This window comes from Notamacropus eugenii, chromosome 2 (genome assembly GCF_028372415.1).
Source record: "Notamacropus eugenii isolate mMacEug1 chromosome 2, mMacEug1.pri_v2, whole genome shotgun sequence".
Lineage (NCBI taxonomy): Eukaryota > Metazoa > Chordata > Mammalia > Diprotodontia > Macropodidae > Notamacropus > Notamacropus eugenii.
This window is the reverse complement of record NC_092873.1, coordinates 474,695,835-474,711,477: the sequence shown is the minus strand read 5'-3', so window position 1 is coordinate 474,711,477 and position 15,643 is coordinate 474,695,835. Positions and strand designations below refer to the sequence as shown.

The 15,643-nt window shown below is 37.2% G+C and overlaps 1 protein-coding gene and 1 pseudogene across 1 annotated transcript; one reads left to right on the top strand and one right to left on the bottom strand.

Moving 5' to 3' along the window:
* Positions 1–6,729: 6,729 nt before the first annotated feature.
* LOC140524191 (enolase-phosphatase E1 pseudogene) lies at positions 6,730–7,633 on the top strand (annotated as a pseudogene).
* Positions 7,634–9,876: 2,243 nt separating this feature from the next.
* LOC140529746 (heterogeneous nuclear ribonucleoprotein H-like) lies at positions 9,877–13,167 on the bottom strand. Its single transcript, XM_072648630.1, has 2 exons — positions 11,913–13,167; positions 9,877–10,154 (listed from the first exon to the last, which is right to left on the bottom strand). Exons 1-2 carry the CDS (start codon positions 12,740–12,742, stop codon positions 10,037–10,039), a joined length of 948 nt encoding a protein of 315 aa, XP_072504731.1. The 5' UTR covers positions 12,743–13,167; the 3' UTR covers positions 9,877–10,036.
* Between the last annotated feature and the right edge of the window lie 2,476 nt (positions 13,168–15,643).

Here is a 15,643-nt window from a genome sequence, read left to right as displayed (position 1 = left end):
TTCGCCAGTCACCTTTCAATATTCTAACACCATCACCAAATGTCTAAATTGTTCTGAAATATGATTTATTAGTACCTCCTGCCTTGATGTAGGAAAAATTCATGGTGGAGTCAAAGAGCATACTTTCCACTACATTCATGTGTAATTATTCTCACATTCATTTGGACTTTCAGTATCTTTCCATACTAAACTTGTCCAGATGGGACTAATGATTTGTTCTTCCGGAATAACATTAGGAAAATTTTAAGCCCTGTCAAACTCTACATGTTGTTATTGATTAATAGTATGATTAGTAAGATTTTAGACAGAACAGGATAAATTTTGTCTCCTTCCTGCCTGGCTGCACTACAGTGTAGAGGAAGAGACTACTCCAAGGGCGACCTTTATCTCCTCCACATTGGAGCTACTGTCAAATGGCACATGGGTGCCTGATTGTACTATTTCTTCTTTCTCTATTGTGGCTATCTGTTCTCCTTGCTTTAAGTGAAGGAATAGTGGAGCTAGCTATGGCTTTGTGAACTCAGAGAGGTTAGGATGGTGAGCCATCAGAGTTTAGGGAAGTAGATTCCACATTGGACTTTATAGCCATCCAGACCATCAGCAAGTCCTTGAGAAGTGATCTTACAGACACAGCCCAGAGATGGTGGAGATGAGATAGTTCATTCAGCAGCTATGCTACATTTGGAAGTGAGCTTGGTGGGACCACTGCTATGTAGACAGTGATTTCAGTTTGAGCCCATTCTCCCCATGGACCACAATGGCATAGAGGACAGTGTCTGTCATTCCCCCCTTTCAGGTGCTGGGGAATGGAGTATTTGTAACTTCTGTTATTGCTATGTCTTCTTAGTAAATATACTCTTGTAAAAGCTTTTAAAAGTCTTTGACTGTATTAGTAATATTAACATAGGTTGGTAACAATGTAAAAGACCAGAGATATAGTTTCTGGAAAGTTTATATAACAAAGGCATAAATTTAGGGCAAAGATTGAATCCCATGTTGAGTGGAATAACAATAGGGAGCATTGTAGATGCTCAGCATCTATAAACTTCCTTGACTTAGCCCCACACATGATTTTTTTGGGTAGAATTCCCCTAATGGTTTGAGGGCATGAGGACAGATGATCAGAGTTTTGGTCAGAGTCAGAAAGAATTTTCTAACCCCAAGTCAGATAGTTGACTGGGTCAGATGACTTGGATATGGGGGTAACAGGAGGAGGTCTGACAAAAGAACAATCAGTTCTAGCCTAAGGACCTCTTCTGAATTCTGCTGATTGCATGACTTGGTGTAGCCATCTCACCTACTAAACTACATTTTGTAGATACCCAGACTAAAAGAGATTAACTTTGCCTTGCAAGGGTAAGGCTTCCTAGCTACTAAACCCCAAGTAGATAGCAGCAGAAAGTAGCTCAGAAAATACAGAAGCTAGTGACCAACAGAGATACCAAGCAGAGATACTATAATGCCTAGTGATTAATGTAAATATAATGACCAACAGATATATCATTCAGAGGAGAGCAAAGATACAATGACTCGTTGGGAGCAACAGGAAGCACTATGATGGTATCACAAGAAAATATAGGCAACTCTCAGAGTTGTGAATTGCCTTTATCATGTATATTTCTTGGCACCACAGATTACTTGCACATATTTGCCACGGACGTGATTCCTCAGAGATTTCCAATCTTATTTGGCCTACCATCCCTTTTAAAAAAATTTATTCAGTACCCCCCTGGAAATTTATTCTCTCTCTCTTTCTTTTTATTAAAAAAGGTTTTTTTTGTTCTTAATTTATCTATTTATTTTTAATTTTCAACATTCATTTCCATAAGATTTTCAGTTTTAAATTTTCCCTCCCTCCCTCCCCTCTCTCTTTCCTATCCTCCCCCTTCCCCAAATGGCATGAAATCTGATATAGACTCTATATACACATTCATATTAAACATATTATCATATTAGTCATGTTGTAAAGAAGAATTACAACCAATGCAAGGAACCATGAGAAAGAAGAAACCAAAGAACAAAACAAAACAAAAAAAGGGATATAGATATAGATATAGATATATACACACATACATATAGTATACTTTGATCTGGACTCAGACTCCATATTTCTTTCTCTGGATGTGGATAGCATTTTCTATCATGAGCTTTTGGAGTTGTCATAGATCCTTGCATGCTGAGAAAAGCCAAATATATCAGTTAGTCATTGCACAATGTGGCTGTGACTATGTACAATGTTCTCTTGTTTCTGCTTACTTCACTGAGCTCAGTTCATGTAAGTTTTTCCAGGTTTTTCTGAAATTCACCTGCTCATCATTTCTTATGGAACAATAGCATTCCATCACATTCATATGCCACCACTTGTTTAGCCATTCCCCAATTGATAAGCATCCCCTCAGTTTCCAATTCTTAGCCATCACAGAAAGAACTGCTATAATTTTTTTTTTTGTACATGTGGGTCCTCTTCCATTTTTATGATCTCTTTGGGATACAGACCTAGAAGTGGTATTGCTATTGATCAAAGGGTATGTACAACTTCATAGCCCTTTGGGCATATTTCTATATTTCCATTTCCATGCTCTCCAGAATGGTTGGATCAGTTCACAACTCCACCAACAATGCATTAGTGCTCCAATTTTCCTACGTCTTCTCCAATATTTATCATTTTTCTGTTTTGTCATGTTAACCAATCTCATAGATGTGATGTGGTACCTCAGAGTTGGTTTGATTTTCATTTCTCTAATCAGTAGTGGAAATTTGCTTTCTTTAATCCCTAAGTATTTTTTTTAAATTTGTATCATTTCAAAAACTATATATTTTTTAAAACAACACAACTTAAATTTAATAGTTTATTGTAAATTTGTGTGTTTTTTCTTGCATTGAAATTTTGATGATACAATATTGGGTCAGGTAACCATATAGTATAGTATTGTAAACAAGTCATTGCACACATGTATTTCTGCAATGCATACTGGACTTCCTGACAATGTGCAACATGCTGACCTGTCAACACTTGTTTATTAAGACCTGGTAGTAGACTTGGCCACTGATCAGTTGTAACTTTCATTTTGTACGTTTATTTGGAAAATAATGTAATCACTTTGACTTTAATTCTGTTACACAACAGATGAAATATTTTTGCAAAATTTTATTCTGCTTTCTTCTTTCCATATGCTTCTACCACCTGCTTATTTTTACTCAATGCTTCCCAATTGTACCCGAGGCTACTATCGACTCCCTGTATCATTCCAGCACCCCCCAGGGAGTGGTATCACTCCCTTTGGGAACCTATGTGTTTCCTGCATGTGTATCCCTCCACATGTAATTCCTTTTAGTTTGTATTCTCTGCCTGTGTACACTAGACCTGAGTCTGGAGTAAGGAAAACCTGACTTTGAATCTTGCCTCAGTTGTGTAATATCTGTGTGACCCTGGGTAAGTCAATTCACCTCAATTTGCCACAATTTCCTCAACTGTAAAATGGGTATAATAATAATACCTGCCTCTAGTATTTTTGTAAGGATCAAATGAGGTAATCTTTATAAAGTGCTTAGCACAATGCTTGGCACATAGTAAGTACTTAATAAATACTTGCTTCCTTCTTTCTACTCACCCTATTGTTATTATAATAATAACCTGTGGGAGAATACAACACTCTTAAGCATGGGGGTGAGGAATTCTTCAAAATGTAGTAAAAGAAACATTGGCTCTGGAGTCACAGAGGACATTTATTCGTATCTTTTCTTGGATGCCTACTATCAGTGTAAACCTTAAGCAAGTTAGATAAGCTTTCTGGGCCTCAGTCTCTTATATGTAAAATGAAGGAATTGGATGCGATAGCTCCTCTAGTTGTAGATTTAGGATCCTAGGAAGTTAATCTGCTTTGCTTTCGATAAATTTATTTTGCTTTGAACTGTGTATTTTCTGGTTAATTTAGTAAAAGTAAATACATTGCTGGGGGCCTGTCAGCTATGATTTTGAATGAGGCTGACCCATAGAATACTTTGAATCTAAGGTAGCTTTTTGCGGGGAGCCCACATGAGAGTGAAGGCCCAGGTGCTATGTTAACATTTGTTAGGAATCCTGACAAGTTTCTCTAACTTTTTGTAACTTAGAGTTTCCAAGGTTTGTGGACAATATCCATCTTTAGAATAACTTTATAGTCACATGCCCATGTGCTCTAGAATATGTGGACAGGATATATATATATATATATATATATATATATATATATATATATATATATATATATATATATATATATATATATATATATATATATATATATGATCTGTTCCATTTGGATATGTAATATCCTTCTACAGAGATTGAATTCTAAATTATTCCAGAACTGCACCCAAAGATTCGATGCTCAATACATATATGTTGATTAATAAATTCTATTTTTGGGGAGGGGGGAACAGGGAGGACAGCTAGGTAATACAGTGGATAGAGTGTCAGACCTAGAGGCAGGAAGACCTAAGTTTCAAATCTGGTCTCCACTACCAACTTACTAGCTGTGTAACTTTGGGCAAGTCACTTAACTCTGTTTGCCTCAGTTTCCTCATCTGTAAAAATGACCTGGAGATGGAAGTGGCAAATCTCTTCAGTGTCTTTGCCAAGAAAACCTCACAGAGAGTCACAAAGAAGCAGGCATGATTGAAACAACTGAACAATCGAACTTTTTTTTTAGCTTTTGTTTTTAAGAAGGGGGATGATGATGAAGGAAATTTAAGATAAAGAAAATGGGGAGAGAAGATGAAGTGAGAAAGGGAAAACAGGAAAGGGAGAAAAAGAAGAGAGAAAATATATATAATCATGAACATGAAAGATGGGCATAATGATTCCTTGCTGGAGCTTAGGTCAAATTTTAGCCTTGAGGAAGTCACTTGTTCAATGTTTGTGCCAATTCCTTGTCTGAAATATGTGAAAAGTCATGAAAGACAGTGTGATATAGGGGATACATTGGACTGGGAGTCATGAGGCTTGGTTCTATCATATTAACATATGACCTTGGACTAATCTTTTCATTTATTGAGAGTTCAAAGTTTTCTCATCTGCATAAGAAAGTGGTTATGTTAGGTTACCTCTACTTTCCTTTTCATTTCTAAAATTCTATGATTATAATCTCTGCCCATTATCTTCCAGAGTTACTATAATGTTTAGTAAAAATAATGTTTGTTTGTGAAATGTCCCATTAACTCTCACATGAAAACTTTTAGCTAAGTATTGAATATATCTATTTAATTTAAATAGTAATTGGTATTGTTTTCTATATCATTGTTTTATTAGGTTAGATGATAAATATAGGCTATTGCCATTGTTTTTCTTCTGAAAAGACAGAACTGAATAGCATTATCTATTTTAGGAGGATAAAAAGGAATATTTGACTTTGCAAACGGATAAGATAAAAGAAGGAGACATTTTGACTTAAAAAAAAATCTTGAGCCTCATCAGATAATATAATGGGATAGTCACTAGATAAAGTCCTATGCTTTGATTATATGCACTCATCTCACATAACCATTTTTACCTTTGTAGTTGCATTTTAACTTAGGATTCTGTATTCCTTAGATGCTCTTAACTTTCTATCTTTATCCCCACATCTAAGAAAAGACAAAAGAATCACATTAATAACAATGAATTCAAGTTCATCACTGAGAAACAAAGTGATTTTTATTGGAAAATTGCTTTGTGCAACTCAGAAGTCCATTTCACAAAATAAATGTAGCTAAAATAAGAAGCTGATAATTGATTTTAAAACTGCACCTTTTGTTGTTTATTTATTGCAGATTTTATTGGTGCTTCCAATGAGTGAACTCCTAATAAAGAAACCTGTTCAACCAATATCATTGGTTAGTTCACAAACTGTAGTCTAAAGAGAGTTGCAGCAAATACTTCTGATAAAAGTTTGAAATTCAAGATATATAGGGAATTGACACAAAATTTATAAGAATAAGAGCAAGAGCCATTTTCCAAGAGACAAATGACAACAATTTTCATTTTTAAATAGTTTTTCTTGCTATCTTTTGTTTCTATATCACCTATATTTCCTCTTTTTCTCACTCCCAGAAAGCAATCTCTTATAACAAATAATTCTTTGAAAAAGAGATCGTTTTTAAGAGAAAACATGTAATCTCTCAGCATGTTTTTAAAACTGCTCCAAACCATTAGCAACAAGAGAAATGCAAATTCCAACTGAAGTTTTACCCCATACCCATCCAATGGACAGAGAAGATAAAATATTCGAACAGCCAGTATTGGAGAAATTCTGGAAATACCAGCACATTCATGTCCTTTTGGTGGGGCTGTGGATATATCTAACCCTTCTAGAAAATCATTTGAAATTATCTTTTTTTTTTTTTTTTAAGTCATTAACAGCTCTAAAAGACTCAAGATGGAAAATGCTATCCACATCCAGAAAAAGAACTGTGGAGTCTGAATGCAGATTGAGGCAGGCTATTTGCTCTCTCTCTTTTTCTGTTTCTTCTTTCTCATGGTTCCTCCCATTGATTCTAATTCTTCTTTACAACATAACTAGTGTAAAAATATGTTTAATATGAATGTATATGTAGAGCCTATATCAGATTGCGTACCATCTTAGATGGGAAGGGAAGGGAGGGAGATAAAATTTGGAACTGAGAATCTTATGGAAGTAAATGTTGAAATCTAAAAATAAATAATTTTTTAAAAAAAAGTTATGAAGCAGCCGCAGCCGTCGAGGCAGTGTCATGGGGGTGCTCTCAGTGTCCCTAGAGGTGACCGTGATCCTGCCCGATATCGAAGGACACATTATTTTTTTAGGTTCGCGAGAACGTTAAAGACTGTCTGCACACATACTGGGGAGAAAAAGAGTGCCAACAGGACGTGAGTCTGCTGAGAAAACAGGCAGAAAAGGATTCTCACTTGGATGGAGTTGTGCTGATTCCCCCCAGATCTGAGTTTGGTGCTGATGACACAGAGCAGATGATCCCGGCCGTGGTGGACAATGTCTACTGGCACATGTCTTCGACGGGAAGACCCCAGACCTGAAACAGCTCTAGGGCCACATCTGGTGGGCCGCCTTCGCAGCTGGGACAGTGAAGGTCGAGTTCTTTGAGGATGTGGTTCCCTCAATCAGGAGATGAAGACAAGCAGGCATGAAGGTGTATATTTATTCTTCAGGAAGTATGGAGGCACCAAAGCTGCTCTTTGGCTACTCGACAGGAGACATCCTCGAGCTTTTTGATGACCATTTTGATATTAAGATTGGGATAAAATAGAGAGCGAAAGTTACAGGAGAATTTTAACAAGCATTGGCTGCTCCCCCTACAACATCCTGTTTCTGACAGATGTTACCTGAGAGGTCAACGCGGCAGAAGAGGCAGATGTCCATGTGGCAGTGGTCAGAAGACCTGGCAATGCGGGATTAACGGACTGTGAAAAGTCCTATTTCAACCTCAGCACTTCTTTCAATGAACTCTTCCTGCCTTCCTTAACTTAGAGGAAGACATTTTCTTGTTTTTTTAAAGAGAGATCAAAACTATTTCTCAAAATTGTACCTCTGCCCTTGTTTTCTGGATTCATTCTACTGATAAAATAGCATATCGAAAGAAAATTATGTATTCAGATCACCTTCCCCAAGGGTCCCTAAGGGAGAGGAGAAGGGGAATTTTGATTTAGTGAAATGAAGGCCTATTTTAAAAAAATTATGAAGATAGGAGTTGTTGAGAGGCTACATCACTAAAGTATTTGCCCCTGTGGGGTGGCAGTTGCTAAACCCAATGGGTAAAAAGGAAGAAATAATTGCCTGCTTTAGCTGGTTCTTTACCAAGCAGAAAGCTAATTTGGAAAAGTCACTCACAAACCTCACTATTTTAAAACCATTCCTTACAAACTTGCTGTGATTTTAGAACATACAACATCCCCTTTATGGTGATGGGAGCAAAGTTTGGTTAGGTGACCAAAGCGTAGCCAGTCTCGCATACAAGAAGGCCAAAAGTCTATTGTTAGCCTCTAGAGGAGAAGGAGACTAGGAATGAGAATCACTCCCAAGGCTTGACTAACCAAATGTTGATGTCATCATTAGATTATAGCTTGTGATTTCCATGGCTCTGACAGGGGCCCTCTATAGCCTTCCCTGTTATCAAGGTGCAAAATCAAAATGTGGTTTTAACCTGTGACTCTAAGAAAACAATGCTGCTTATCAGTATCCTCCTAGGCTTGAGTACTTGTCATGTCATCCCTAAGATCAAGACTACCTTGTAATTGTTAGAGAAGAAATGTAAATTGTAGAAGTAATATTTATCGCAGTTTGGTTTTGATATGCCTGTTCATGGGATATTTCATGTTGTGATTAATAAAAAACAATTTCCCTGTCATTTAAAAAAAATAAAAAAATTAAAAAGTTATTAAGATCTTCATATTTTTAGACTCAGTTATCCCATTACAGGTGTGTTGTGGTCAAAGATAAATATAAAGATACATGTGTGTATACATACATACAGACACACCAGCATTTTGTAGTAGCAAAAAAACTGGAAACAAAGTGAGCCAATTGGGGAGTGAAGGAAAAAGTGTGGTATGTATGAATGAAATGTTATTCTGTAAGAAATGAAAAACATGAGCAATTCAGAGAAATGTGGGGAGATGTGTTTGACCTGAGGCAAAGAGCTAGAAAATATACACAATTACAATTATGTAAATGAATTCAGCATTAAGAGGAAACCTAACAGAGATTAATTGCAGTGACTCATCTAGGTACCAGAGAACAGATGATGACACACTTTTTCCTCTTCTTGGTAGACGGTTACAGGTACAAACTGTATGTGCTGTCAAATTGGTCGGCTTTTTATTCTTTTTTTTTTTGTTGTTACAAGGAAAGATTCAATGGGAAATAACTATCATATAAAAATAAAAAGCATAAATAATGCTAGTTTGTTTCCATTCACTATTTTTATCTACTACTATGTTCAAACTTCTCTGTGCTAATGGATTTCTTTTGAACCATTCATAATTTTTCTTTGCTGTGTTTTCAGTAAAGGTAATTGGGCATCGAGCCTTTTTTTGAAGATTACTTCCAAGCCACTTGCTATAAGGGACTTGAAACCCAGTGCTTTTCCTAGGAAACAAAAAACTTGTAGCTTACTGTTTGCAAAACATTAGCTCTGATACTTGCATTATTAGTATGCCTTAAAGTATGTCATTTTGGCAGAGTCTATTCTGCCTCATTTCCACTAGGATGATGATAAAATTGTCAACTTCATTGAATGGTGTCATGAAATTTTTTTTAAAACTTTATGCTTTGAATAATTTTGAAAAATGACCTTTCAGAAACACAAATGCTTTGAGCCTGTTTCCCCTACCACAACCATGGGAAAGTAGTCTCTCAAAAATCAGTAGGAGGGACATTTTCTGTCTTTGTGGATTTACAATGAGGGTAGAAAAACAGTTTTCCTACATACATGAAGTTCTGCATGTGGTCACAGACCACATGGTATGTGTGGTCTGTGGTTATGTATTATTTTAACCACAAAGCTGAAAATGGGAGTGTGATGGGGACAGGTCAGAAGGAAGCCAATATTTTGCCCCATACTGTGGTGGTCATGATGAAATTACAGTCAGAGAGACCTAATTTTCAGTCTCACTAATGGCATTTACCAGCTGTGTACACTTGAACAATTCTCTTAAACTCTCTGATCTTCAGTTTCCCCACCTGTAAAATGGGCTAAATAATACCTGTTCTAAATAAAAGAACTCAGATCAGAGTTCTATCTCAGAGAGTTGTTAGGAGAATCACATGAAATCATAAGATGAGAAAAGTTAAGTATTTTACAAATGATGAATGTACCATATAAATTCAATTTATCATTATTATCTTTATTATTTCTAGCCTACATTGTAATTGCTACAATAGAGAGCCTTATTTATTGTTAGCTCTGAACTTCAGATACAAAAAAACCCCAAAACAAACATATCCATACACCAAGCAGAACATAAAACGAAAGTTATATGGGAAACTTATGTACAACTTGCTTTTTTAAAGTACATAATACTACATTATTTTCCAAGCTGAGTCCTTGTCTCTGTTTCCTTTTGATCTTCTGTTCTCTTGCGCACACTTCCATGCTTCAATGACCCTCCTTCCTTTGTTCTTTTTCTTCTGCCAACACTATCTCTTATGGAGTGGGGAAAAAAAGAAAAAAACAACAGAAGTTTGTTGTTGTAACAAAGTACAAGTGAGATTTCCCAGGTCCAAAATGGTATGTCTCATTCTACACCTTGAGTCCTCAGTAAGGAGGTGGGTAGTATGCTTCATCATCGGTCCTCTGGAATTAGAGCTGTTTATTAAATTGATTAAGGTTCTTTAATCTAGACAGGCTGTTTTTCCTTGCAGTGTTGCTGTCTCTATGTTTTTCTTGTGGTTCTGCTCACTTCACTTTGCTTCATTTCTTATATCTTCCATATGTCTCTGAAACTGACTATTTTGTCATTTCTTACAGAGCAGTAATGCTCTATTATATTCCTATGATACGATTTATTCAGCCATTCCCACGTGATCGGTACTCCCTTAGTTTCCAGTTCTTTACCAACAAGATAAGAGCTACTAAAATATTTTTTCTACATATCAATCCTTTCCCACTTTCTTAGATCTCTTTTGGGTCTAGGTCTAGTAGTGGTTTCAGTGGGTGTCAAAGGGTATGCTCAACTTGGTGACTGAAATGTTTTGCAGAATGAATAACTATTCTAGTTTTCCAAATGAGTGAACCTATTTATAGCCCCACCCATTCTGTTTCTTTGAAACCCTTCAACAATTATTTTCCTTTTTTAAATCATCTTTGCCAGGCTACAAAGTATGAGGGGGAACCATAGAGCAGACTCTTATTTCTTCATTCCAAAGAAGGAGAAGAAAGAAAAGAGAAGGAAGAGGAGGTAAAGAAAGAAAGAAAAGAAAAGAAGAAAGAAAGAGAGGGGGGAAGGAAGGAAGAAAAGAAGGAAGGAAGGAAGCAAACTCCCTTATAAGCAACTACATACACTGCTGGAGTTTGTGAAGTATGAAAACAAGAATTATTCTGTTTATTCTCAAGAAAGTGATACCTAGGAATTTTTGTGCCCAGAGTTAGTACTGCCCCCCCATCTCCCCCAAAAAACACCTCACCTCACCTGAGAGATTAAGACTGAGGATTCATTGGAGTCACTTGAGGGAGGGAGGGAAATCTCCCACCCAGGAATACCAGTTTGAGGTTGCAGCTGTGGAGACCTATATAAAATGGCCGTGGGGGAGGAGGATCAGGACAAGGCAAGGGAAATAGCTGTCTAACTGTATGCTAAGCTCTGTTGTTTCTACTGTGCTGGAAGACTACAATGCTGTCAGCACTTTCCCAACTTGGGGCCAGCAGGCAAAACCCTTCTCCAGTTCCCAGGAAGGCATATTACAAACATCTTCCTAGAAGCCAACAAGAGGACAGAGTCCATTATCGCTTATATAATTCATAGTAAGAAGTGAGCAGGTGTGTGAACAGGGCCATAGTTTGTGTCAGTCAACTTTATTCACTGTGGTATTTACTTCCTGGGTGATTTTCTTGAACCATAGACTATGCTGTCAAATAATTTTTAAATTTAATTTTTGTCTACTTAATGAAAGGTGGAAAACAAAACCAAGTGCAGTCATCTCCATTTATCACACATGTTAGAAGAGCCCTTCACTCGTATACACATGTTTCCTTTGCCGTGGCAATGACTATTCATCACTTCTCGATTCACATATCCTCCTCCCAGGCTGTTTTTAAGACCACTGCTTAAGCTACATCCCATATCCAGTTGTTGCCTCTCAAAAAGATCACATCTGAGCTGGTTTTTCCTGGCTCTTATGACCTTACTAGTGAATGCATCCATTCTTTCTCTTGCAGTAGAGTATAAGAAAAGTTCGATGTACCTGTGCTGCATGTAAGTTTTCTCTTTCACCATGGCAGCCACTGCATCTTCATGTGTCACAAAGTCAACATCAGCCTCTCCAGTTGCCTTCCCATCTTGTCCAATTTCAATGTGTACTCTCAAGGGACAGAGTGGTGAAAAGAAATGGTAGATGTCATTCACTGTTGCTTTATAAGGCAGTCCTCTCATGTGTACCCAGTGGTGGCAAGTTGCATTGTGAAAGATGAAATCTCCATATGTATTATTGGGCATTCTTCTGGTACTGATGTTGAAATCAATGCTGTGATTATTGTTGAATCTACTCTTGTAATCATAACTTCCATGTACCCTTTCATAAATTCTAGGTCTCCATTCCTTATTAGAATCTTCTCCCCTTATTGTTTTAAGCCTCAATCCAGGACCTTGCCTGTCATAGGGGCCTGGTCTCTGCTTGACCATGAATGCCCGAAAGGGTCCCCAGTGAGTGGACATTTGTATTGAACCATCTTTGAAGTTTTCCAAATAACTAGGCTCTGGTCTTCCCTTGTGTTTCCTAATAGCTATTTCTGCTGCTTCCTGGGAAGCAAATTGCACCAGTGCAGTACCTGTGCTCTTCCCCTGAAAGTCCACGGGAAGTATTATTCCACTGGGCACCGTTTCCAACCCTGAAAAGAAATGCCTAATGGTTTCCTTATTACAGCCAAAGGGAAGCCCTCGAATACAGAGAAGGCCACCATTAGGAATTAGGGAGCCATCAGGAGTGGCCCGATTGAAAACCTGAATCATTTCAACATTATTCCAGGAAAAGCCTTCATTGTACCCAGGTCCAACGCACTGATGCTGTTTCTTCATTCCCAGCTGAGGTTTATCATCTGATTTAAGATCTGCAAAGGCCTCACTGACTTAGTTGATATCTTTTTGGAGAAAAGTGAGTCTACACAAATCTTCTTGGAACTTGGTCTTTGGAGAAGCTGCTCTCAATCCTGTTTGGATAGTTTTTGTATCTTCATCATGTTCCAGTTGCTGCTAAAATGGTCAGGAGCATTTGAACAAAAGATTCAGGCTGGTGTGGTTAAGAAGAGAAGAAAGTTCTTTTGATAATTTTCATTTACAGATAGAGAGACCTACAAGAAGATATCATTGGCATTTGTCATTGGAGTTTTGCTATAGCAGAAGAATGAATTTTTATACTTTCATATTACTTTTAGATTTTTCTTTTATTCTGAATACTATTTTTTAAGCAAATGAAATACTGCACCTTCTACTAACACCTCAGTTTAAATGCCCAAACACAACACAGGAAAGCCAAGGCTTAGGTCTTGTTTCAATGAGTTAATATGACATCATAAACCAAAAGGGCTTTGTTTGGGTGCTATGGTTACAAGCAGGACAGGAAGTCCTGGAATGATGTCACCACATCTTATTGGGTGAACTCATCTCACAACATCCTTCAGAAGATTAAAAGCAAAACATTAACTCTCTTTCTGCCTAAATATCAGGAAATTTGGTTGTTTGCCATATGTTACATTTTAAAACACACACTTCTCCCCTCCATCTCTTGGCAGGGCATGTGCAGTTTTCTTAAGAGTTTCTTTTGTCTTTTTTGTTTACCTTTTTAGTATAATAAACGTGGTTAACTATTGTATTGCTGGTAAATATATATTCCTGCTGGAATGCAATTGAGAGGACCATAGGAGAGTACCTTAGAGAAGAGAGAGGGAAGAAAGGAGAGACAAAGACAAGGGGGAGGAGGAAAGGAAGAAGGAGGGAGAGAATGAGCCTTACTACTGTGGCATCTTTTTGTCATATAAGTTTTCTGGTTGGGAGCTCAGAGCTATAAGAAAAAGAATTATTGATTTTTAAAAATAACTTCCAAGACAGAGAAGACTTATATTGGGACTCCTCAGCATTTAGCACAATGCCTGGCACATAGTAGATACTTTAAAAGTACATTGATTGATTTATTGATTGACTTCTCTAGGAAATGAATGAATCAGAAGTCTAGCTGGAATGAGTTGTAATTAGTTGGCCTAGTATCAGAGGTGGAACTTTCAGAGTTTTCTTTACATTTTTTCCCTAGGTCAGGTTTGAAAAGAAAATCACTCCATGGAAGGGATAAACTGAAAGAATAATTAAAAAGAAAGGCATGTGCAAGGGAGGGAGCTGAAGGAGTGATTGGCTAGGGAGGTATGTCATTGTTCAGCTGTTACAGTCATTTCAGACTCTTTCTTGACCCTATTTAGGATTCTCTTGGCAAAGATATTGGAGTGATTTGCCATTTCCTTCTCTAGCTCATTTTACAGATGAAGAAACTGAGGCAAACAGGGCTAAATGACTTGCCCAGGGTCTCTCAGAGCTAGTAAATGTCTGAGGCTGGAATTGAACTCAGGTCTTCCTGACTCACTGCCCAGCCACTGAACCATTTAGCTGCTCTACCCTAAGAGGAAAGGACAGACAGCTCTAACAATGCATAAAGTCACATTCCATATGCCACTGGTACACTTAAGTGGTTCTATGTTCCTTTCAATATACCTACTTCCTCCAATATAGATCACAATCTATTCATGCCTCCCCAGCTATATAGTTTTTGTTCACATTATAAATTTGCCACCTGAGGTCTTCCTGACATTCAGCGGGGGGAGGTCTTCCTAATTTTCTCTTGACATACTCATGATACCAATAGAGCATGACGCTCCTTTGATGTCATGACAAGAGTGAAGCATAATTGTCTTGTTATATGATCCACCTATCACTTTCATTCATACAATTCTTTGATGACATCTTTAATACTGATTTCATCTTCAGATTTCCTTGTTAGTGTGTAGCAGCCTATTGAGAGCCTCTCCATTAATCCCTAAAACATTACAAAAAATTTGAGCTATCAATATGCTCCCTATCTACACATTCAACCCTCTCACCCTTAGAATCAGAAAGATGGAGGAAGCCATGAACTTTGAGGAAAGTGAAAGACATGTGGAAGACTATGTTTCATTCTTCAAAGAAGAAACATTAATAACCATGTGAAAAAGTTTTCAAATTCTTTAATAAAAAAGAATTCAAATTAAAACAATTTGGATACCTTCATAGGCATTCAATTAGCAAAGATACCCAAAAATAATAAAATCTAGTGCTGGAGTGGAGGGGACCTTGTGAATAAACAGGCATAATACAACTTGGTGGTAGAGCTGTGAACTGACGCCATCTTTTTTGGGAAGCATTGTGGTATACAAGATGAGTAAGAAAACTCTTCATATCTTTTCACCCAGTGATTCCATTACTAAGACTAGATAGACCCTAAGTAAGAATGTTATTGGCCAAGAGAAAGAAAATCGACTTCTTTAAAAAGTATTCTTGGCAGCATTATTTGTAAAGAAAAAAGAACACAGGAAACCAATCATGTGTCCAATACTTTGGGAATAGTTGAACAAATTTCAATTTATGCGTGTCATAGTAATTTCATGGTTCTTAAGTTCAGACATTTAGAGCTGGAAGCGAGCTTGGAGTTTAGCTAGTTCAACTTGCTCATTTTACAGAAAAGGAAAATGAGACTCAGAGAGACTAAGTGGTAGATATGCTTTAGAACATATAGGAACAGAGCCACAATTTGATCTCAGATCCTCTAACTGCTATTCTAGCATCTTTTCCCAGGCCTCCCGGGCCTCTGATATTGTGACATTAAGACATTACAAATGTGAAGCATGCACATAAATCTGAAAAGACCTACATAAGATGAAATAGAGTGGAGGTTTACAC

Coding starts and splice junctions, on each gene's coding strand:
- LOC140529746 (XM_072648630.1), bottom strand. CDS start 12,742: ATGAAGAAACAGCATCAGTGCGTTGGACCTGGGTACAATGAAGGCTTT. Junction 10,155..11,912: donor AAAACTTACATGCAGCACAG/GTACATCGAACT, acceptor CCACTCCATAAG/AGATAGTGTTGGCAGAAGAA.